This window comes from Harpia harpyja, chromosome 12 (assembly GCF_026419915.1).
Source record: "Harpia harpyja isolate bHarHar1 chromosome 12, bHarHar1 primary haplotype, whole genome shotgun sequence".
Classification (NCBI taxonomy): Eukaryota; Metazoa; Chordata; class Aves; order Accipitriformes; family Accipitridae; genus Harpia; species Harpia harpyja.
This window is the reverse complement of record NC_068951.1, coordinates 8,889,644-8,914,802: the sequence shown is the minus strand read 5'-3', so window position 1 is coordinate 8,914,802 and position 25,159 is coordinate 8,889,644. Positions and strand designations below refer to the sequence as shown.

Below are 25,159 nucleotides of genomic sequence, written 5' to 3'. Positions count from 1 at the left end.
GGTGCTCTGGGGATATATCCAGGCAGGAAGATGTGCTACAAATCAGTAGCAACACCACCCTTGAGTAGGTAAGTCCATTCTACTGACTTCTCATTTGTGTTAGTTACAGGACTCTCATCAGGCCCACGTACAAAATGTCCTACCGAACTGTGACCACACTGGAGTGGAGATGCTGTCCTGGCTTCACAGGGAGCAACTGTGAAGAGGGTAAGTTATCCAGCAATGCACCTGTCCTTACAGAGCAGCTAGGGGATGTGTGGATGCACTGGCTGGGTTGTGCTGGGTTTTCTTCCTTAATTTGCTCTATGCCTCTCAAACACAGAACAAATCACCTATTCTCTTCACTCCCCATCATTATCTGAATGTTCACATGCAAGCTCCAAAAGGTGGTCTTAGAAAACAGATCATACTGAATGCCTGCAAAGAAGCCTGAACAGGGAGGGGAAAGAAATTTGAGAAATGGGTACTCGGGGATGACCTGTCTATAGATGTGCTCATGCTTGGTGTTCCCATTGCACAGTCCTTCAGAAAATGTGCTTTCTCCATGTCAGTGTGCATCTTCTCTATATCTCACTGTCGTCACCAGTTGCTGTAGCTGATGAAAGCTGGTCTCTGCATGGCTGATTTGTAAAAATTTTATGCCTGTAAGGTCTGGACACAAATAATATCTGTGTTCCCAGAGAGTTTTGAATTAAATTAGGCACCTTCTGTTCCTCTTCCTGCCCTCCCCTTGACTTACTGGTGCAACACTCAGGTTGCACGGTGCATGTGAAAACATAGTTTTGGGTTTGGCATCTGATCTTTCACACGAAGGAAAACACAGGGCTCTTTCCAGAGCTGGAAGAAAGCAAAGTCTTTTCTCATCATGATGGACAGAAGGGGCATGTTTTGCATTTTCCTTCCTTAGTTTTCTGCTTTAACTGTTACTTCTGGGGCTTTGAAACAAGTCCTGCTTCTCCATCAAGTTTCAGGTTTAGGTACTAAGGCTTCTGCTGAATCTATGTCATAAGTGTTCATGGCTTATGAATGGGAGAGAAACTAAGCCTTGAGTTTTCTGTTCATTTGCATCAGGTCAACATAGCCTGCCTCTGCTGGCTGGTGAAGGGTCATTGGGGGTGTCCAACATCTCTCAAGACTCTGCTGTTTGTAGCTGCACCTCTTTTTCTTTGTGCTGTGATATCTTGGTGCTAATCGCACAATTCAGGCAAATCTCTAATTCCGAAGTTGTCTCGTTACAGTCACAAAAATGATGGTTGCAGACAGCAGCTCGCTTCAGGCTGCTGAGGAAACAATAGCTTCCTAGAAGCTCAAGAAAACTCTTAAAAAAGCTACCCTAAATTGCAGTCTACAGGAGAGAGCTTTGCAATTTAGCATGCTGCTATAAGAAGTGAGCCTGGGAAAGTAGAAGGTGCTGTGTGCAGCTTGGATTTTTACCTGTCACTACAGTGGAGAGGGATGCTAAGGGTTGTGGCAGAACTGTTATTTCCAAAGTAGCTGCAGCTTAGCCTGGCTGAGGATCTGACTGGGGACCAGAGAAGCCCATGTGTGCAGCCCATCGTGCCGGTAGGTTTGGACAGGTGTGAGTAATTACAGCTTAGTGGTGCTGCCGGTGTAAAGGAGAGAATCCAGCTCCCTCCCGCAGTGCCAGATCTGTCTCAGTAGAGTTCAGTGGAAATAAAAAGCCAACATAAGCTTGTTTGAGAAAGTCAGCAGCGATCTCACAGGAGCAGGTCTGTGGAACGAGGTGACAATTTTATGCAGTCAGTTTTCAAGGTGGAACTGTTCTTTTGGGCTTGGATATGGTCTGTGGAGTGTGAGCAGAAAGCCAGTAGCAAGCCCTCACTTTCATGTGTGAGATTCTTTTTACCTTTTTTTCCCCTCCCTAAAACATCTGGCGCTACCAACAGTCCCATATTCTTGAAAGAAGGAGGAAAATTAAAAAAAAAAGACCCCTTTCTAGCACAGCAGGGTTGTGCCACTTAGTTTCTAGCAGCAGTATTGACACTAGTGGTGTGCACAGCACCTCAAGCTGTTCAGAGGCATCAATTTTAAAACTGAAGTGTTTACTTGCTCCTTATGTTAATTCTTCATGTCAGTGTCACTTGGAATCGTAAGTAAAAGAGGCTGAAAAGAGTTTTGTAGGGCTTTTTGGCAACCTGATATAAAGCCTTTTGTATTCTTTCCTTTCTGTGCTCTCTCTTACTTCCTACTACAAATTTGGTTCCTCTGAGAGGGTAGGATGCTTACATATGTGTGGGTCCTTCCTGGAAACAGCAGACAAAAGAAAACAGAAAACTGAAACAAACAAAAACAGTGCAGTTATGAAGCCACAGTGAATTAGAGGGTAGAACCTCAAAATGCTTTCATCTTTTTTTGGTATTAGTTAGATTTCTCCTCAATATTTCATTTCACTTGTATGTGCAGCTGGTGCTTTTGAAGTTGATGTGAGGTAGGTATGACTGAAGGCAGATTGGACCTGCACTATTTTTAACTTGCCTTCTTGCTGTGTTGCAAATGCTCTAATTCTCTGACAGTCACTATTGTTCTCCATGTGTCAGCAGAATAGCAATTACAATGGCTCTGAGCTTCCACTTCAGGATGTCTCCTGTTTCCAGGGACTGAAGTAAAAAGTTTTCTTTCCTAATGGGCCCTGGAATAGTAAGGTTGCATTTTCATGAGTAGGACAGGCTAAGGCAGGAGGTAATGGATTGATCAAACACACAGATAAGTTCTGGCAGTTGTGTGTGCATGGGCATGGCTGTGGGGTCCCTTCTTCAGACTGATGGTGTTTTTGCATCTTGAGACTTGGGAGATCCTATCTATTGATTCCTTCTTTAATCCCCAGTGAGCAGGGTTGATACTTGCTCCTTTTTTGTGCTGTTCTGCAACAGTCTCTTTGGGGGACCCACTGTAGCCTATCTGGAGGATGGATTATTTTTACTAGCAGTCTTTTTATGAGGCCTTCCTTGCCCTTTTAAAATGTATTTCTTTTAGTATTTTATGAGGGAAGATAGGATGGTGGGAGGGTGAACCAAGGAAATCGAGTCAAAGAACTTGAAATCATTCAAAGGCTGTAGTGCAGCTATTTCCGACATGCATACTTTCTTGTTATCTCCCAAATGGCAGGTCAACTTTTCTTTTGTAAAGGAAACACTCCAGCATGGATGTCTAGCCCCAAAGTATGACAGACTCATGATGAGACTGGCTTGCTGTAACACACCCTTAATCAGAAAACTCCCCTTCCATAGTAACATACTGCATTCTGATAGAGCAAGCTGTTAAATGCAATTCAATTATTACAGTGTCTTGACCCTTAGCTATTAAGTTTAGCTTGAGAAAGTAACCACTTAACTGTCACCAGCTGGCAGGCACCTACGCTAATGCTGAAGGCTGCACATTGTTTAGATTTAAATTATCTTGGGAATTTAACTCTTGCATTGTAGCTGATAAAGAGCAGCATCGTCTGGAGGAAGCCGAGCTCTAGAAGTGGGTGGAGATTTTGCTACTCAGTGGGCTATTAATTTACTGAGGTGGAGATGGCTGCTTCCAATCTGTTTCTTTTTTAAGTTGACACTGCTTGGGGCTCTCCTTGCCCTTCCCTTCATTGCTTTCCCCTCACCCAAAGGTATGTCAACATTTGAAATGTCTCTGATTCCTTTATTGTTTTTGTAAAACTCTGACCAGCTAGTTGAGTAGATGGTTAAAAATCACCAGTTGTACCAGGGCTTCCCAAAGGGTTTCTTGCAACTTCCTTGAATGAAGAAAGAGACTTGATGCAAACAAGTCTGGTGAATTTAACTGTCAGTAGATGCTAATTTTTATTTTCCAGTTTCAGGGTTTTGTTGGTTTTTTTGTTTTGTTTTGGTTTTTTTGTTTAAACTGGAGCCCAAGCCTAGGACAGGAAATGAATCCACTGAGCCACCCAGTCTGCTGACTGCTGATATAAAGAACATATGGACGAGGGCAGTGCAGAGGTGAAGTGGTTTAGCTATTGCAATCATGCATCAAGCTGATTGATTTGAATCCAAGATGATGCTGACATTTCAACTCAGCCTTTTTTCTATATGGCTGAAAGTTCAAAAGCAAGTGTAATCTCTTGGGAGAGCAAAAGTGTCCCTAGCAAGTTCAGGGGCTCAGCACTGCCCTAGAGCTCTCCAGCTAGGCAAGGTCTTATTTCACTTTACAAATCTAACAGATTTCTTTCTTGTTTGTTTGTATTGCTTGAATTTGGGACAGTAGCCAGTATCCCATTTACCCCAGAAGCAGATTGATGGTAGACAGCTTAGCTGTTTGGGCAAGAAGCAGCTCCAAGAGTAACCTTGGCACCTCTAAAGTGATGCCATTGTGGTTCCAAGCTTACTTTGTTTTTTTCGTTCCATAAGGATACAAGTAGGATAGGAAATTTGAGCAGCCCTGTTCAAGTAATGGTCTAATTTGAGAACTTACCACCACTATTTCAGTTCTTGGAATATTTTTATCTATTTTCAATAACTATTGTTTGCATCTTGTCATCCTGATATTTTTCAAACCTCTTGGATTCCCATGTGTTTACAATTTTCAAAGCAGCATAAGAAAATGTGGACTTTCCTCTTGGTATGATAGAGTGCAAAAACGTTTTTGTTTTTTTTTTTTTTTTTTTTTTTTTTACTGCTTGTTCACAAAGTTTCTCCGTCTCAGGAGGAGAGGTACGGAACAACACTGCCAGGAAAATGTTAAACTAGCAAATGCAGTTATGATACAAAATTTGATGAGTCCATGAGAATGAACATCAAAACTAGAAACCTGAAAGTTTGAAAGCCCATTAAAGTGCTTTAGAAGGAAGCACCATTCAAAGTGGTGTTGATGGGACCTCACTTCTCCAAGTCTTCGTTTCCTCCCCTGTGAACTGTTAAACATAGAACTGTCAATCTATGAAAATACAATGTGAAGATTATGGAGTAACATTTCCGATAATATCACAGTAGCTCTCTTCAGGAGTTGAGCTTGTGTGAGTTTTTTCTTTTGTCAAGTACTTCAGTTCCTTCTTATTTCTTCCTCGAAGCCACCATTAGGAAGCAAGGGAGTTAAGTCTGTGTATCGCATACAGCAAGTAGCAGAGCTCTTTGCTGCCACTGAGCATTTTTCATCTTGCCCTTAGAAACTGACAAAATGTAAGAGAAGGCAGGGGGAGTCAAGAGAACAATACCTGTTCCTATTGCTGCTAAATCCTAGTACAGTGATATTTTCCCACTTCAGCAGAGTCCAACTCCTGTTGTAACCAAAGCAAAAGCTTCCATGTGAACAGTGAAATTCTCCCAGAGGTGGTTTTCTCAGTGCTCTCTGGTTAGCAGGGCAGTTCTATGCTGTAAATATGTGGCAGACTGAGGTGCCTTCCCTTAAGGTTTGGATCTAGGACAGATCCTTGCATGTATGTAGTTCTCTACTAGAGACTGGCCAGTAATTCCTTTAGTGAAATGTGACTTTGCTCTCATTTTGAGACATTTGTTTTGAAGTCCAACATTTGGTTCCACATAGCAAACTTGTTTCTAAAAATATCTTTTCATTCCAAAGTTTAATGTTTATTAGATATAAGTGAATTATGTGCATATATGTTATAGACTATTAAGTGCAACCTGAATTTCCTAATAATTATCTAGTTAGTAAAGCAATTAGTAAGTAGGTAGTAAAATGTGGTAACTCACTCTGTAAACCTACCTTAAAAAATATTTCATGAAAAAACATCAAAACATATTGATCACCCTTGATAGAATTGCTGATGCATGAAAGCGGCTTTGAGTAATGATGTTTGTGTACCTGTAGTACACAGGTGTTGGATAGTCTATACCTTGATATTTTTTTCCATAGCATACGACTGCTGCTCCTCCATATGTTATACCTCCTTCTGCTTGTGTTTCTGGTGGCCTCCTGAATATAAGGCGGAAGGTCCACCAGAAGTTTCCCGAACTAGTCTACGATGTGTCACCCAATTCCTATCCACTCCCATCACCATGCTTGACCATTCAGCAACCTCTGGCTTCAGGCACAACGTGTGTGTCACCCTTGATCAAATTTTCTGAGGAGTTCCTGGAGTGTGTGGTCACTGTTGGAAGAATATGCAGCCTGCTGAGAGCACTTTCTGGCATCAGTGCTGTGTGACTACTCAAACAATTTCTAAGTGTTCATCTTCTATTTCGATACACAGTCAAAAAACAAAACAAAACAAAAATCCCTGTCAGATTTCCAAATATTTTGACACTCCATTCCAGAATCTGAGTAGTTTCATTTTTTTGGACATTTTTAATCTGAACAGGGAGAATTTTATTCAGCACCTAATGTCAAAATATTTGGAGTGCTAAATATCTGCAGATGTTATCTTAACATAATTAGAAAAGCTGTATGCCATACTGTTACATTATCCCAATTTTTTTAGCTCCCATCAAATTACTGTGGTATGTAGAGAATCTTTTTCTATTTTGATAAGCTATTTGTTTGCTTTCCCAAATACATTGGATGCTTTCTGTTTCTCTTAGCTGAGTATTTCTTAATTCAAAGTGACAGACCCACTTATTTATAGTTAATGGCTTTCCTATTAATTTGCTTTATTTCTAATCAGGAGTGAACATAAGCTTACCTGGGGTAGGGCTAATACAGGACCAGGCTGTGAAGCTCTGTATGTATCTACTCTGCCTGGATCATCCTCACCATGCTGGCAGGATTCTGCCAATTGCTGTCAAAAGAGACAAGCATGTGGGGCTTTAACAACTTCTGCGTGTCTGTAGGTGCTGGTATAACTGATAGGCATATTTTCTGGGAAGTGGTGGGGTGCAGCGGGAGAAGGCTAGAGTTGAGAAGGAAGTCCGGGGTAGTTGACTTGAGCTTCTGAGCTCCTGCTACTGTAGTAAAGCAGGTTCTGCTGTTACACAGAATGGATGCCAGTGACAAGGTATGGCTCTTCCATGTCTCCCAGATCTCTGCCAGTGTTGCTACTTCCTAAAGAAGTTTCACCTTCATCTTCTGTGCAACTGTGTTAGTGTATGAAAACAAGTAGAGTAGCAATCATGATCCTGGAATTGCTGGAAAGACCAAAAATGGTGAATTACTAGAATAGATGGCCTATAAAATTGGGCAGGGTCTTCATTTTTTCCTGTTAGAGATGGCATGGATTGGTTCTGCCTTGAAGCTGGGAGTCTCTTGAGGTTCTTTTTATCTGCTTCAGTGACAGAGCAGTAAGTGCTGACGAGCTGGGCTACATTCGAGACAACTGCTGTCAAAAATATCGTCAATGGGTGACCGGAGCTGCCATTGGCAATGCTGATTTCACTGAATCCTGCTTTGAGTACTTATGATCCTGTAAAGAACATATAGAGTAGTAATCTTGAAGCACTCAGCAAAGCAGATAAACAACTAGGAAAAGGTCCACAGAAAGAAATTGCTTTCATTAGGGAGTTACAATGCGTTGATCACAGGAGTAGGTGAGGGAAATTTTCAGGCTGCTGCTGGTAAGGAGGTCAGCCAAGGGGACACAGTGTTCTCTCTGAACTCTGCTGTGAGCCTGTAAAGAGAGCTTGAGGGGGGTGTGTGGAAAAGGTAGACTTTTGACTTCAGTAGTTGGTTACTGAATGGCAAATGCTGCCAATTCTGACTCATCTGTGGTGCTACTGTTTTTTTTTTTTTTTAGCAGGTTAGCACTTCCTGATGGGGTCAATTTCATCAGCCAGGAGAAGGAAAGCATGGAAATCTAGGGCACTGCATATCTTTTTCTCTTGACCAAAGAAAGATTCAGTGATGGTGGACCTGAAAGCCCTTAAGAAGTATTTTCTATTAGATTTGTAAAAGCATTCTTAGATCTCTGGTGGTTGATTAGTTAGATGTTGAAACTTTTGCACCCAAGTGAGCTCTTGAAATACATGGGAATAGAACTTGAGAGGCATGGGTTCTGAAGAGCCCATACAACCTCTTGACAGTGTCGTCTTCTTTTTATAATCCTTACTGCCTCCTTCAACCCTATGCTTTTAACTTGCTACTTTCTCATGTAGATGTTCCCTTCAGAGCTCCTGTCTTCCCCCAAAATTATCACTTATTTCCTATTCATCCTCACAATGATGAACTTTTCATTTGAGTTGTGCAAAATGTACTCCTGCCCTTTCGGAGAAGTCCGAGAAGCATATAATGATGAGATAGCTAAGGTGCGTGTTCATAACTTGGGGAGATATCCCATGTGGTGTATTTGCTGCTTTCACAGGTGGTTGGGCTGTGTGAGAAGACTGTATCCTTTAATTTCCAGTATCCAAATCTGGAGATAACTTCTGATGGCTGCTAGTTTTTTGCCACCTGCCTTCCTAACCTTTGTGTTGGGATGAGTTGATGTTGCTGGTCCATTAAGAGTAGAGGAGGGATGACCCTGAGAAAGCAATTTTGCGTAAACAGACCAGATTGTTGCTATTATTAAGAGTTGTGAAAATAGCCAGAAGGTTTGAGGGCTTAGCTAAGCCATCACTTTGTCCAGGATAAGGACTTTGGACTGATACAGAGCAGGCTGGAAAGTTCATGCAGCTGCTGCCAGTGTAGCAGCGTCCTATGGAAAAAGGAGTATGTGACATGCTATGCTGTCAATCCTGCAAATGTAGTTAGTATCAAAATCATGAAAAACATTCTCCTGGAAAAACTCCACCCTATTTCTCTTTTCTGCAGAAATTACTGTCAGAGGTGGTGGAGGAAGGGTGGGGTTGTGTTTCTAACAAAAGTTAGCAATTTTTGGAGTGCACACCACACCACCAGTCACATATGGAAGAGCTAAATGAGAGGAATAATTTCTTGTTGATGTCCACTGTTCATTTTGATGCCTTTCAAGTGAATTATAGATAACAATGGAAGAAGAATTAAAACCATCTGCTGAAGCTGTTTCTGAGCTTCCTTGCTGCTGCAATAACTTATTTGGTTTTTTATCAGGAATAGGAAACAAGGCTTAGGCCTTTAATATGAAATGCCTACAGTTGGAAGGGGTGGCAATGAAGAGGAGTATCTTTCTTTCACTGAATTTGCAAGGCTATTGCCCATTTAACAAGCTGGTTTGTATTTAATTTATGAGCATAACACGAAATTACAGCTCCCTCCCCATCACTTTTCAACGGCGTAGTTATGAAATGTGTGGACTTAATGTTGCTGTCAAACAGTGTTGAATGGGATGGTTCATTGAGGAAGAACTTGTTGAATTTCTTCCAGGAGAATACTTGAGTGGCCCAGTAATGCCTGATATGCAGAGTGCCATCTCTTTTCTTATGAGTGCAGTAATTTATTTACTCTTAATTGTCCTGGATATCTGGCCCTAGCAGCAGTGGAGACTTGTACAGATATGAATGTTGGTGAGGATAGGGAGACATGAGGGGAACATTCCTGGTTTTCATCCCTAGATATAACCTTTACCTCTAGGTGCGACTCTGGGTACAGATTCCTACTGCCATCTCTTACTTCTGTCTTGTCACATACTGGAGGAGAGACAAGAACATACTTTGCACCACATGAGTTCTAAGATTCCTGTGCAGAGCTGTTGTAATGAGTTGTCACTTTGCTTGAGTGATGGAGGAATATCTTGTACTGCTGAGGTTTAAAGACATGAGAGTAAAAGAAATTCCTTAGGATGGGAGACTTCATTGCCAGCCATCCACAGATGGCAGATAGACAGGCTAATGTACTCTTTTTGCAAAGGGTTTTCTAATAATTTTAAATGAAGCTGTTGACAGCGCGAGCTGTTTGCATGTTTAAGTCGTAAGAAGGGTATAAAGTGTTGCAAGGCAAAGGGGAAAGGCTGAAGAAGGCCATAGAGTATACAGGGAGCGGTGCAGTTGGTAGCAAGCTGAACTGGAGCCAAGCTTTGGGGTGAGGCAGATGGAGATCCTTCCATTTCTACCTTAGGGTCTCTTGCCTGTTTTTAATATAGGTTTTTCATTAAATGAGTTTAATGCAATTGGTACAATAACATCAATAACGTTTGTGTTTTCTCTGATAACTAATTCCAGTTGTGGGCTGCTCAAAAACATCAGCGTAATGAAGAGTTCATGCAAGTGCAGTATCTAAGCAAGCTAAGCCTTATCCACACCAAAGCTTTCTTCTGGCAGAAGAAGAGATTTGCTGGGGACCTAAATCCCCAGTGCAACTGTTAGAACTATTCTGGGATGCTTTGCCATGTGGAAATGGGATTGCAAGGAATTGGGATGCAGGTGGCATTCGGATTGCAAGCCCAGGAGTAGGAACAGAGGTGGATTTGCCAGGGAAGTTTGAGACTGGTTTCATGTTTTGTAGAAGACTTCAAGGTGAAAGCAAGAAGTAGGCATCAAATTCCCATGTTGCTGAATCCTAGACTTTATTCTTACTCAATTCCTTGTTATTAAAAGGGGAACCGAAAGTGTTCCTCCAAATAATAATTTCTAGTGGAGTTGAATTTCAGTTTAACACAGAGAAGTGGTGGGCAAAAGCATGTTCGATGCATGTCATTCCAATATCATGTCTTTTCTCTGTGAGCTAGTTAGCAGGATAAAGGCAGCAAAGTTAGCATTGCTCCATTTGGGAAGCTACGGGAATGTGGATTAGATGGAGCAACTTTGAAATACACAGTTCACTCAAGAGAAGCCCTGTGCTATCATTGGTAAGGGTTCAGACTGTCAGTTTGGGTGGAGGTATCAAATAGATTTGTATCAGGTACTGTTCTCAGGCTTGCTACTTAATTTTAATGTTAGTGTAAGGAATGGAGAGAGCCCTCTAATCAGATCTCTGTGTGTTAGAGACTGAGCAGTACTGGGAATACATGGCAGACTAGGATTAAAATGCAGTCAAATCTTGATTAAGTTGTAGAGTTGGGCAGAAATCCATAAAGTGAGATTCGGTCAAGGACAGTCACAGAGGCAAGAATAATTAAATGCACATATTTTAAATGGAAGGAGATTCTGAAGGTAGCAGGATCCCAGGGGAGGGAATGGAGTTTGTGGAAGACAGTAGAATGAAGCTCAGGAGAAACTCAGGAGAAGAAACGCCATCCTGGAGTCTGGTGCTACAAATGCTCTGAACAGGTGTAATGTTTACTACTAATGCATCCATGAGACTGCCTGACACACATTTAAAATGTTTATGGATACGGGTGCCTGCATGTGTACATGTCAGTGTTTCTCAGAGAGGTCAAGTTTCAGCACTTACAGTAATTTCAGCCTTGTTACTGCTTAATTCATGTGAAAGCTAGTTCTAATTGGTGTTGCACATCTGAGCCCCACAATCTTAAATACTGTAAGGGGTGGGGTGCATCTGTGAAGGAAAGTATTTGGCTGGGAAAGGAATATGGTTCTTGTAGTTGATAGGATTTGAATATGTTGGACTAAATAAATATGTCTAACTAAATAATTAGATTGGTTAACTTTGCCAGCTAGAGTAGTTAGTAGATGCATGTTACATGCAACTGAAAATAGCATCAGCACAAATGAGCTTTTCTAAAAATAATATAATTGGTAGTCATTAAGGGCTAACTCATGTTTTTCAAAAACTGGACAAGAAGTAGGTATAGACTCATTCTAATGATTACATGCATGTGATTACAAAGAGTAGGAAACATTTAATCAGTTCCTAAACAAGTGTAGCATTGCAAGATATCCTGATTGTCGCTGCAGCTTAAAGAACACTTGTTGAATGGGTCTTTAGCAACTTTACAGTTCCTAAATAAATGAAGGCTGGGAAAAACTTGCTGGTGGCCTTTCTAGAAGAAATCAGCTATGATTCTATGTACCATGAGCTAGATTTTGAACATTTAATAAGACTTCATCAAGATGTGTAAGAGAGTGAAGTATCACCATTTAAACAGGTCATACTAGGTCCCTCAACCACCAAAGCAGGAAAGACATTAAGGAATGGGTCTGTGAAAATCCCCTGTCAAGAAGTTCATTAAAGACTGATAAATTTTATTCTGGACTCATAACATATGCTTCTTGCTCAGGCTCCTGATTTGTCTCCTCCTTGGCTAGTGCATCCAAATCCACAAGTAACATGCAAGTTTGCATTTCATTTTGAGCCCAGCAGGCATACGGCAATGAGGTTACAAGACCTTTCCAAGTAAGCCTGGAGGGACTTGTTGGCTAGAGTTTGGATTTCTGGCAAGCAGCTTACTCCAGCTCTTTTCTGTAATAAACTCAGGGTTCAGTCCCCGGCCTCTTATAGATACTGAGCGCTGTTTGCGTGTCTCTGGATAATCAGTCACTGGAAAGGCACAGATGTTTCAAGATGCGTAGCAATGGGTGCAGCATATAAGAAAGGCAACATCAGGGTCATACTACAGATGCAACCACATCTTACATGTGTTCTTTCTTGACAGGAAAATTCTTGTAACATTTGCGGTTTTCTGGTTGCTAATACCATCAAATGAGTAACGCAAAAACTAATAATGCTTGTGATTTTTATGTGCTGTTCATTAAGCCTTGCAGTGCCATGGATGGCTGATGCCTCTACTGCAGGCAGATCCAACAGAAGAGCATTAGAGTAATGAACAGAGTGGGTTGCAGGATTGCCAAAGGCAATGGCTTAAATGAATTTGGGCAGCAATTTTAACAAAGTCAGAAAGATTATAGAAATATGGGACTAGAAGATGTCCTAGTCCTTACCTGGTTGTGGAGATACTGAGAGATGGTTGAAGAAATTCCTGCATTTTTTATTTTTCTTTTCCTGTAAATGAAATATACTCCTTGTTACACAAGCATAAAAGAGAAGAAAGCAGACTCAGTCAGGATTCAGAATTTGATGTTTAATTTGTTTGTAAATGATGACTTTTGTAGCAGTGATACTAAAGGCGTCTTTGGTGTGTATCTACTATGGAAAGTTCAGGGGCCTATGTTGATTGCTAGGTGGTCCTTCATTTTAAAAACCTTGAGGAACTTTGGCAGATGGGCTTTAATTAGACTACTTCCTCCTGCCAGTGACTATGTCAAATGTGGCTCCCCAGATCAAGCTCTAGATGTTTCTGTTGAAGGTGTCAGGTCTTGTTCTCATGGAAGGAGGGTGTTTTCTACAGCACAAGCTGTATAAACTGCTGTGGTACCGTTGAGACACTGACGGAAATTGTGAAGTATCTTGGTTAATTAGTTCTTCTCCAGTGGCCAATTTGGGCGATAGATACAAACCTATTGCTGTTTTCAGACAGTGTTTTTTAGCTTCAATGGTAGAGGCCTGTGCTTAAGTAACAAAGATTCTGGTTTTCTCTTTACTGGTGGTGAGAGTTGTTAAATCCATATGGCTCATAGTACTTGCGTAGTGATGGCTCCAAATGCTGCAGCTAGCTGTATTGCTGCAGGGCTTTGCACTGTAAAATATTATAGCCCATTAAATAAGGGGAATAAGCTACTCCTAAACTTGGCTTATTTGATCTTTTCAAACTTACCCTCAAGTGATTAAGCAAACAGTGGCTTTTCAAGCATTCTCCAGTTGTATTATCTGCTAAACACATCTTCCAGTGTGATCTGCCAAAAGATGTCTTGAACACTGTTCTGCTGTGTACTTGCTAGTCCTTGTGGAAACATAAATAAGCAGTTATTTCTATTGCATCTAGTCTGTCTGGGTGGGATGCAAAGGATGGGTATTGGTTGATGTTTACCATAACATAAACTTGAAGATTCTTGCTTTTGTCTTAATATTAACACTCACAGCAAGACAGCAGCTTTCTATTAGCTACACAGGAAAATAAACTATTCTTCTTGCTATGTGGGTAGTTCCAAGTTCATTTATAGTATGATGTGTCTGTGCAAAGGTATCGTTCTTTTCTTGCGCTTGTCTTAAGGAAGTAGAATGACTACTAGCAGTGGTAGTCAGCATGCTAACCATAAAACTGTAAGCTCTTTACAGAACAGTGTAAGTAATAAGATCCTTCATACACTTAATGGGGAACATGAATGAGCATTTATATGGCTCTGTTAATGTCTAGAGGAGACTTTTTTCTAGAGTGAGTGTCCTTTGACACTCAGCACTGGTCTCCTAGACCTGGACAAATGTGAATACTATAAACTCTGGAGTGTAAACCTTCATCCTGGAATCTGTTTTTTTGCCACAAGTTCAGCTGTTAAGCTTTTGTATTTGTTGATTTAAGCAGGAGAGACAGTGTAAAAGTAAGTCTTACTCTTCAAACTCATTAAAAGCTGACAGGAGAAAGAGAGGACCATTTTCCTGAAGTATATCAAAAGCTGATTATTTATCAGTCCTTTGTCCTTGGAGTTGTGATGATCCCAGAGTGAGTGAGTATCCTTTTTCCTATCCACATGGTTTTGTACCTCATTTATATCTCAAATCAGCAGAAACTCCGATCTTCACCTGGCTTTTTATGGCAGCTTGTAGAACTGTAAATATGAATACGCTCTGACAGCAACCCTAAATCAACCTTTGGTCACTGCAGGCTGGAATGATTTGAAAACCTGTGTAACCTTTTGACCAAACCTGGGCTGATGTTCAACATCTTTAACAAGAACTGAAGCCAGAACAGCCCTGATGACTTCAGATTTTCATTATAACCCAGCTGTAGACCCTAATGTACACTCAGGTTGGGACAGAGGATATAATGGGTCAGCTGCATCATTTGGGCAGGAATGTGCTTGCTCCCTTGTGATCCATTGAGCAATGGCGTTCTCACCGCTGCTCTTTACTCATCTGGCACTGAAAAGCAGTGACCACTTTCTCCTTTTCACCACTGCTCATGAGCATCAGCTATCTCAGGGCAGTGTTTGCCAGCAGCTGTCGTGGTTTTCCTTTGCTCTCCAGCTCTCACCATGGCGCTGAATGGTGTGACACTGTGGGCTTCTCCCTGTGAATAAAACCTGGTCCAGGTTTGAGTCCCCGGTGTGCATGTGATTTGAAAGGTATGTTAAATACCTTGTTCTGGCACAGATCCCTGGGTGACTTGATGTCACATCAATGTGGATTGATCCAGGCAGGGATGATAGCTTTGCATCTGCATTAACTAGCTGAATAGAAGCTAGCTTCAGTTTGGATGTAATAATCAGCCTCTTATCTAGCCCTATTAGTGCAGTAGCATGGGCTCTCTCCCGTTCGCTGTTAGCTGAAATGGTTCCCTGTTTCTGAGTGGTGTTGGAAGAGCTAAGAAGTAATCATCAAGTTTTTTTCTGACTAATACAGATGACAGAGGAGAGTTGAACCACTAATGTTTATATATGTAGGAAAAGTAGTATAACAAAACTCTGTGGGACCTGTATAGAAAGGGAAGGTGATTTTATTTTAAAACACATCAATATGTTGATTCTACCCACTCACATTCTTGTAACTGTGAGCACTTGTGTGGTCTGGATTGGATCACTTGTGTGACATGGAGAAAAAGGGACAGTGGTTGTCAAGTCCTATGTTTTTTGGGTCTTTCCTGACTGGTGATGAAAGCTGGATTTTGGACAGTCTTTTCTGCCTTTTAGATGTCAGCAATAGTTATGATGTATCCGTTTGACTTAGAAGTTTGCTTACTTCATCCTCTCTAACTCTTATCCAGGACTGCTGCCCATTGTCTTTGACCTTATTTTGGATATCTTCATGGCTATAGTTTGCCTTCCCATTCAGATAACAGGAAGAGGCAGAGCGCATGCTGTGTGGTGTAACCCTCATGTGTATTTCATTCTTACCAATGTTAATGTTTCTGTCAAAAAAACAGTTGGCAGCTGGACTAGATGACCATTGTAGGTCACTTCCAACTGGGACTATTCCATTCTAAAAAAAAAAAAAAAAAAAAAAAAATTCCTTGTGTGTGACATACCTGTGCCTTGTGAGATGCGTGTTATGGACTATGAGTTCCACCCAATGCACCTGTAGATCCAGGTTTCTCTTTAGGATCTTTGGGTTGCCTTGTACGTGACAGCACAGGAGTTTCTCTGTGCTTGCTGCCTTAAAGACAGTTTTGATGTACACTGAGGTACCTTCCTGTGTGCTCGGATCCTAGCTCCTGCTCCTCCTTGGCTGGCTCTGGCATCCAGCATGCCTGTGCTTACAATGTCAGTAGCCAGCCTTCCCCCCGCCCCCCCAAGAAAAAAACAAACCCCAAACAAAAAACCAAACCCCACACCAAAAACCAAAACCAAAACATCATTTAGTGTTCAGGTTGCACGTTTTATTTTTTCCCTCATTCCAATGTCTAAATTCCACTTCATTGACACAATAGGATGCTTCAGGCCACACTCTCCAGGGCAGTGATTGCAACTCCTCATGTGATTCAAGTCACTTGGCCAGCAGCCCTTATCACCACGGGGTTCATTCCTCTAGTAAGAGTGGCTGGTGCATGTTAACTACCCTGTGGTTCCAGCTTTTGTAGCCTCAGGATTTATGTCTCAATAGTGAGAATACACTGGTATTTGTTGTTATCCCACCTGAGACCCACAAGCTTACTTTACTGTATTTGGATAACTGGTTTATCGTATGGGCATACAGCAGGGTCTAGTGTGTCTGTAGCTGTCAATTTCTCTAGGCATACAGTAGATGTTTTTATTGCCCTTGCTTATCTGGCTGTCCTTCAGTGTTTTAATATGAACCATACCAAATAAAGCTGCCTGAGAATAAAGATTATCTGTGGTATTCATCACTTTTAGGAAGGGGAGTTGGTTTAATGTTGGCTTTTAGCATTTGCTAGGCCTTGTCTCCTTGACAGAAAACAACAGACTAAAACGATTACCAAGAACAGCTGCTTAGAAGGGACTTTGGATATTTTTTCCGCTTTTGCTGACCTGAACCACAGCAATTATAAGTTCTGGTTATTGTAAACTTACCACAGAACACAAGGCATACCTTAAAATGATGTCATGTCTAGACACACAATTCAGGTATAAATTATGGAGAGAAAGTAGCTTGTTCAGTGGTTAAACTGTAAAAATTTAACAAGATATTTCTGTGTCTCTAGCCTTCACTCTTGCATACGTATTTCTTTACCTCTTACCAGGAGAATTCTGTGACTGCCTCTTAATTTTTTTGTGTTGCGAGATGGAATTTCCTCCCTGTTCTCCATTTCATTTCCTATTTCTGCCTCGCTGGGTCTCAAGGGAAGCAGCATAGCCATCTACTTAGAGCCCAGAACTAGAGAGGAAGACTCTTGGGTCCAGTCATGACTCAGGTAAGGTCACACAAAAGGTGATATACGGCAACCTTTTCAAAAACTGGCTTGCTATTTTGGGTAGCTTTGTTTTATGGGGTGGTAGGGGAAAGAGAAGAACTCCACTGTGGTGCCCAGATGCTTGATTTTCAGAAGTATTCACTATTTACAGTCTCCGCAACACCCCTGTAGTCCCTACTGGGGTTGCGTGGGCCTTATGTTTAAGGGTAAGTTGGACCCTATTTACAGCAGGCTTGTCTATTTGGTTATGCTAGTTGAATTTCTGTCTAGAGTCCCTGCTGCCACTCTGTATGTGAATGGTGGAGTGTAGCTAAGATGTTATGGGTAATCTCGTACCTGGGGACTAAAGCCTTGCAAGCTCAGACAATGGCTATCACAGGTGCTGTACAGAACAGCATACGCAGAAGTCACTCGTGTCCTGTCCACCACCAGTTATTTAGGCATAACTCCACTGCTTCATAGGGAGTGCTGCCCTGCTAACCAGGGCCTAGCTGGTCTATTGACTTGTATTAAAATACACAGTTCCCCACACTTGGCCTGGGCTTAATTTCCTGATGAGATTGGAATTGTTGGCTTACCACCTGGTGTAATCTATACCCTTCAGGTACCTGCTATGAAATGCAGACTTTGGAGATGGAAAAGGCCTGTTGGGTTAACAAGCCAGTGCAAGACTATTCTCTATAGCATATTCTGTTGTGCTTTTCCTGGCCTAATTACACAGTCCTCAAGTGAAGGAATTTGGCAAGAATATTCTTCCGTTTTAATGGTATTTGGTCTCAGGTTCTCTTAGTAAGTTTTTTCAGTCATCTCCATTATAGCATGCTGCTATCTAGAATTTCTTTTCTCTGTCTGTGTAGATGCCTGTTGTGGATTTTGCTCCCAGGTCTCGATACAATGTCTCTCCTCACCTGAGGAGCACCTGCTCCCCCCAGATACCTGCTCTGCCATCTGTGTGTCCCCTTGAGTGCAAGGCTTCTGCTTCAGGTCAATAATTGTCTGGATCTAACTCTTATCATACCTGGGCCTCTCACAATCTCTTTTAACCCATAATCACATTAGTTTGTCTCCTGGAAGCTGTCTACACTGCAGGCCTCTGGAGGCAACTTTTAGTGCTCAGCAAGCAAAGATGGCAATTGATGCTATAAAAGTTGTTCTGTTCTTGTTGCCATAGGGACAGTTTCGAGATACACTGAAGAACTACTTCACTCTCTTTTCAGTGCATGCAGCAATGGTTTTGTTTCCAAAGGGGCATGTGTCTGCAGTCTTGTTAACTTTAAGTGTCCACACTGGTAGTTAGTGTGCTGGGAAGGGAAGACTTTTCTTTGGTATTGTGATAAATGATTTAGTCCCAAACAGGATTTTAATTAAAGTTTACAATTTATTAAATGAATAAAGGCAAGCAAACAGCACTGAGCACACCGGGAGCCTCTGCTCTACCAAGACGTGCACAGTGAAAAACAACACAGCTTCTTTTATAGTCTAGCATTAGTTACATATAATAGGTGTGTTCTCCCTAAAAAACTTTCCACCTCCTGGCTGCGCAGGTGCAGTAGTTCTTTTTGTATCTTTTCGAACTCGCCACAGCAACCGAGGGGCCCTCCAGGCTACGCATCTCCGACTATAACAGTATCAACAAACTTAGGTGGACAAGGCCTAAGCCTTGATTCACTCCCACATACCTGGCTTTTTGATAATACAGCAGTCAAGTCAACTTTCCTGTATGCCATATAGATGTTGCATCTGTTCGGGAACCATGACTTTCCTGTCCTGACCTGATGTTTGTAATCAGAAAGTCCCAATTTGCTCAGGCCCTTTTTGCTGTCCTCGTTTTCAGGATCATAGCAAGACTTGTTTTCACTTGGATGCGTTTGTATCAATTGTTTCTCCTGGCCTTTTTGTTCCTATCAGCAGGGAATGACCTTTTTGCTGCATTGTTCCTCTGCATTTGCACCCTGCTACACTGCTGTTTGCAAAGTGTTGTATGGAAGGTGAACATACAGTGCAACTTGCAAGGTGCCCAATGTCCTTAGAGTGGTTAATGCACAGTGCAGAGTGTGGTTAGGTGACAAGCCTTGTGATACTTATGAATTAACTGCACCACAAATTGTTTTAACATCTTCAGAGATTAATGAACAAAATAGTTGTCTGCAGCAAGGCCGCGAAGTAGGTGCTTCCACTGGAATACTTTGTTGTATTAAGAGTACTCAAGTAATTAAAACTTCCACTGCACCCTTCCAATCCATTGCACAGGCTGAGGTGGCCTTAGGGCCCTTTTTCAGCTTTTGATTGAGTGATTGTTTTTGTATGTAGACATCTTTCTTTTTTTTTTTAATGTCTATTAAACATAGGAGGAGAGTGTTATTACAGCTCTAAATGCTGTCAGCCAAAGTTTGTCCTCACTTCTGCTTCTAGGATATCAACTTGCAGTGTCCCGGTTTTCCCCTGTTCATGGCTTTTTAGAGGTACTTTTTCTTTTGTGAGGCTCTTGACCAGTTCAAGTATAAACAGATGGAAAGCAGCAGAGATCCAGCTCCGTAGCAGCACCCAAGCGAGGGTCTTAACTCATCTGAAGTGTTTGGTGCTCAGGGACAGGCGCTACAGCCAGGAATTGTGTAGCCTGGGGCAGGATGCTGTAGATTCCTCCATGTGTTGTCGCTCACTAACCCTACATTTTTTCTTCTCATGCCACCTCCTATCTTTTCAAGTCTGCAGCCCGGTTTCATGTTCTTGTTTGCCCAGGTAGATCTTGCTTCCTTTCCTGGAATATGGAGATGTCCCTCTCCTGGGCTGGTCCAAGAGCAGGAAGCTACAGACTCAGCTGGCACTTGTCCCTTCCCTGGACTGATGGGGACAGGGAGTGGAGGCTGGTGTGGTGGATGGGAGCTGGAAGAGAGTTACGGAGAAACAGTTGGTGCTTCAGGCAAGAGTCTTCTTGGCACCCTGTTCTGGTTTATGGTTTTTAGGAAATGCTCTGCAGTGGAGGAACCGTTTCTTTGGATAATGGATTCTGGTCCTTCTGCTCAGTCTGTGTTGTAAAAGCCATCTTCTGTTGTTCCTGGAGTCTGTACTTCAAATTCCCACAAGACAAAAAAGCAAACCTTTTTGAGCCTTACTTAGTGACGGCCCATTAGTGACAATCCTGCCTAGCAGGGTGGTTTCGAGCCCATGGGTCAATTCATTGCCTCAGGACTAAGGCTGCCAGCAGAGGCTTGCCCTTGTCCTGACTATGTGCCAACAAGGAGGATTCTCCAATGAGACCACCGTGTGTGTTTCTCATGTAGAATTATCATCGCATAACTTTGTTAGGGTCAATGTGAGCCTACTTCAAACAAGTGTCATAGGGAAGTTTGCAAATCCCGTTGTCCCAGGGAAAATTAACTTGCTCTAAAGTGCTGAAGTGATGCAGGAAGCGAAACTTCAGACTGTTCTGGAATATTGAACTGTGTGGAAGTTGGAGAATTTTCCCACTTCTACTCCATGTGGAGTAACTTAGCTTTTTCAGCACCTTAAGGGCATTGACATACATCCAGGGAAGGGAAAGCAGGAGAAATGCAAGAAATGAAAATATGAACCAGAGCTGCTTAGGGCAGAGACGATGGCCTGGATATGAGATTCCCTTTTGCTTCAGATTTTATAGGATTTTTATGGGAAAGGGAAGGGATATGATCTCTGGGGAGAATACACCTATTCTGCAGCTTTCTACTTGGAGATTGCCTTTCACAAGTGTGTGTGTATAGATAACCTCTTAAAATAAGACATTCTGCTTCACATTAAGTTCTTAACCACATCTCTTTAAGCATCATCACTAAGACCTCTGCAGGGAGGTTTTAGTTTAATTTTAATAGAAAGTCTCTCTAGGAAGTTAAAAAAAAAAGTTTTGGTAGCTATGGGACTAGCTGCTTCTCACTCATACATTGTAGTTGGGTTAATGCTGGGTTGTGAACTAAACGTGCGTGGTGGAATTAAAGCAGTGGATGGAATGTAGTGTAAAATCTGCCATGATGCTGATCTTGAATAGACGGTTGCATTGCCTGACACAGAGCAACAATTTTACTTGATATAAGGTTGTAAATATACATAGAAAAATGTATGTGGCATCTGTGAATGCACTTCTTTTTGTTGTATCTTTGCTCACAGATTTTCATGTTCCATGTTTGTGTGATGGCTGACAACCCACTTTGGCATTTTGTGTCACATAATTGCATGACTCTATAGGGCTATCCTACTGGTTTTCAAGTAGTGCTTTTAGCCATATCAAAAAGCCAAGCTATGAATATTGTGAAGACAGAGCCTATCCCATTTTTTTATAATCTCTGTTAGTTCCTGAAGTGGAGCTTTGAGTGACTGGTGACAGATCTGCACTAAGTTTGGAAGCAAATGCAAATTATTTCAGAGAAAATCTTTTTCACAGAGCAAGCCTCTGCTGGCTGGGGAGGAAGGATCAGATATATTCACCTAGGTTTTCTCATCTAGCCAGCCTCACATTCCTTTCTCTCCTTCTCTCTTATGCTTCTGTTTCTTTTCTGTTTCTTTCTCTCCTGCCCCAGGACCCATTGTTCCTGTTCTTTTACAAGTGGTTAAGGCACAGCCCAGGTCAGGAACAGGCAAAGCATAGAGTTTTGAGGTGGCGGGCTGATGTGGGCTCCTGATTCCCAACTTTGGCTGCTGTTCTGTGCTCAGTCTTTGGTGGGTTTCAGCAGCTCCCACCAGTGCCGTCATCCAAAACTCCTTCTGGGTGCCAGTAAGATATCCCTGTCCATGGGGTCGTGTATTCCAAGCTCTCTGCTTGTAGTCTACACCTGTTTGCCTCCTTCTGCGTTGTTAATAGGGCATAATCACCTCAGTTCCTAGGGAAGCCTAGGATGTGGGAGAAGGAACGGGAAGTAATTGTTTCCTCTCATCTCCCTGGCACATGACGCCACAAACCTCAGATGTTGTGGACAGACTTTTGTTCTATATAGACTTTTGCTATAGGAAAGCAGCAATACCTGGAGAAGGCTCTCTGCAGCTGGTACTAAACTGAATTTCACCTATGCTGCCAAAATGGTTTGCGAAGGATTGTTTCCACCTCGTCTGCCACCTCCCTCCAGGTTTTCAGAATTGCAAAGGCTGCTCTCCTGTGCTTGCTTCTTCAGGTTGAAGGAAAGTGAGTGAACTGTCACAGCTATCAAACTGGGACTGCACAGTGGTCTGGAGGCTCTGCCTCTAACTCTTCTCCAGATGCTCCTTGTGGAAAGGAACTAGAGGGTAAATCCAGCAGTATCTTCTCTCCTATTCCTCAGCCACCTGAGGAAGGCATCTTCTGTGCATGCTTTCTGCAGCTGCCTTCCCTGGAGGGCTTTATGTAAATGCAGGAGGGCTGTTGGCTTGTGAGAAGGTAAGTGATACTTTAGAAATTGGTAGGCTCCAGGATTTAACCCTTTAGCTTCTGGAGTTCAAAAGCACTGACTGCTTCAACATGTCGAGTAGTCCTTACTTCCCAAGTGTCCCACAACTGAGCTGCAGGCTTCTGGGCTAGTGCAAAACAGCCCCTTTTCTTCCCTGGATCCTTAGGATCCCAGCTGTGTAGATGAGAAATCAGCAGGGAACAACCCAGCAAGAAAAGGAGGTGAGAGCAAGTGCCTGAACTCTGACAAGGGAAACTCTGGGAGTGGTTCACCCCCCTCCCCACCTTTCCTAGAGCTCAGCAGCGCTCATGAAGCTGGAATAGGGGCTGCATTTATCAAATTCCTGTCTGCAACAGCAATGCAGTTGTTTTAGATTAGTGTACAAATAGACATTAGTGTAATACATCTGTTGTTAATCCACATCTTGGTAGAAAAGAGATGCCAACACATCATTTATTAGCCACATCGATCCTATAATGTCCTTTCTTTTGTCTTTTGAGTATGTAATAAGTTCCAGGATGTCTTTTATTTCATTGTATACCACATTTCCTCTTGTCTAACATAGCAGGACATAATGCATTCCAGGATGTAATTTATGCCATTTTGGAACTGGACACCACACAATGCATCCTGAACTTTTCTGAAAATCTTCAGTGTGGTGGTGTGCTGTGCTCACAGGTTAGTCTTTGCAGAATTGATGGGTAGAAAGAGCAGGGAAACTAGTAGGAAGAAAAGCAATTTATTCTTAGTCCAAGGTGAGCTAAAGGATTATCAGGAAATCTGGATGCTGGTATGGCAGCATGTAACTCTTACAAGCTTGGTTTGGTTAGAAAGTTGGACAGGGAAGTGGTAGGCCACTTTAAGAGCCTATCCTTGACTGCTTGTGTAAGAAGACCCTGATAGTCTCAGAGGAAATCCACTTTGAAAAGGAACCAGTTGAGGAGTAGCTGTGATGGATACATATCTCCTCTTTTGTGGAAATTAAGGGCTGTTGCTAGAGTCTATTTATCTGCTTGTATCAGAACTCTGTGCCAGCCCTAGGTGAAAAAAACGAAAACCCCCTAACTGGCTTTTTCCCTGTTTAGTGATGTTAATGGGTTTTGAGAAGCAGATGACATTCACAGGTGATGAGGGAAGCAGGGACACAAGGCCTGCTGAAAGTCAGAGAGGTTAGCGGTAATTTGCTTGTGGTATGATCATGTGGGGAGGAATTGGCAGTGGCCACTTGCCTGATAGCTTCCGCAGGAGTCTATTCCTTTTGCTTTTCTTTGTCGTAGTCATGAATTAAAATCCCACCCAGAATGATGGAAGCCCAGTCCTACATACCCTCACCACTGCATTATCCAAGTGTCAGCCTGTGCCAGATGTTTACTGTGCAGTGGAGCAGGACACTGGATTAATAGAATGGTCCAGGGGGACAGCACAGGATTTCAAATTAGCTCCTGCAGGGAGGAAGAAACACCATGAGCAGGACCTTTGAGTTTTAGTTTAGACCAGCAGTTGTTCTAAATCCGTGGAAATGTTTTGAAGAGAAAAAATTTTGGCAAAATAAAATATTTTCCTCCTCTTTTTTTTGTTGTTTTTCTTTTCTTCATCGCAGGATCTCACAGGAGACGATTTACCTTGCACCATCCCAGCTTCCCTGCTTTGCACCCCATTCTGTCTGGTATGTGTCTGGCTTCTGATGCATCAACCTTGAGGCTTGAGGACTGCAGGCGAATAATGATAATGTTAGCTGCAGTCCTGAGTTCTTGCTTTATCAGAACTTTTTCTTATTCGTGTGCTTAAACCCAGCACATACTAATACAGGGAGTTTGGGAATAGGTTGCTAGGGGTAACCAAGATGTAAGACCAGGGGGAATAATGTTAATAAAATAAATTGCTGACTCAGAGCAGCCTGATAACTCAGACGGGTGAGTTCTTAGGCTTGACATCATGTTTTTCTCCTTCACTCTCTCTGTCCCACATCAGCTGCCTCTCACTTGCAGGCACTCTCATTCATAGGACCATAGTTTAGTTAAATCCAATACAGTGTCATGCCATTAGCACACAAGTCTCCTGTGCCAGGATCTCTTGTTTCCAGGTCTCCAGAGAACTGAATGTTAAAACTCTTTAAAAAGGCAAACTGTTGTAGAAATGACAAGCTCTTATCCCTCTCCAAACAGCTCAGCACCATTCTTCTGTAAGAGGAGATACAGCAGAATATGATATAGCAAACAGCACAGTTGCCAGTCAAGCAATTAATTTTCTTGTCAAGGCATAGGAATACTGGAGGATAGGAAGGAGGGGGGAATGCACAGTTATTTATGTTGTGAATAACAGCCTTGGGTCTGTATTGTGCTATAAACACAGAACAGAGTCCCCATCCCAAAGACCTTATTGTCTGCTTTAATTAAAAGATCACAAAATTAAGGCAGCTGTGAAACTGTGTGTTTGCATATGAACAGTCTCAGGATCTCAGTGTCACAGGACACGAACACAGTGAAAATTCATGCATGGTTCAAAAGATGTTCAGAACTTTTTACCACTATTGAGAGTAGCTCTGGTTGCATCAGAGCAGATAAACCTACCAGAGCACAGCCCAGCAGGTAGATAGTGGTGCTTGAGAAGAACCTTATCTAAGAATAAGTTTTTCTGTTAACTGTCTGCTGTACAGAGGTTTATGCTTTCCTCTGAA

General features: G+C 42.2%; 1 protein-coding gene across 7 annotated transcripts in view; it reads left to right on the top strand.

Moving 5' to 3' along the window:
- Positions 1–25,159, top strand: part of COL26A1 (collagen type XXVI alpha 1 chain) — a 182,096-nt gene that overhangs the window by 36,120 nt on the left and 120,817 nt on the right. For 5 of the 7 annotated variants that reach the window (XM_052804512.1, XM_052804515.1, XM_052804513.1 and 2 more), the window contains exon 3: positions 104–207. In XM_052804512.1, coding sequence (XP_052660472.1) covers positions 104–207 — 104 coding nt within the window. The remainder of the gene's footprint in view (positions 1–103; positions 208–25,159) is intronic. The other 2 variants (XM_052804514.1, XM_052804509.1) reach the window with 1 other exon arrangement.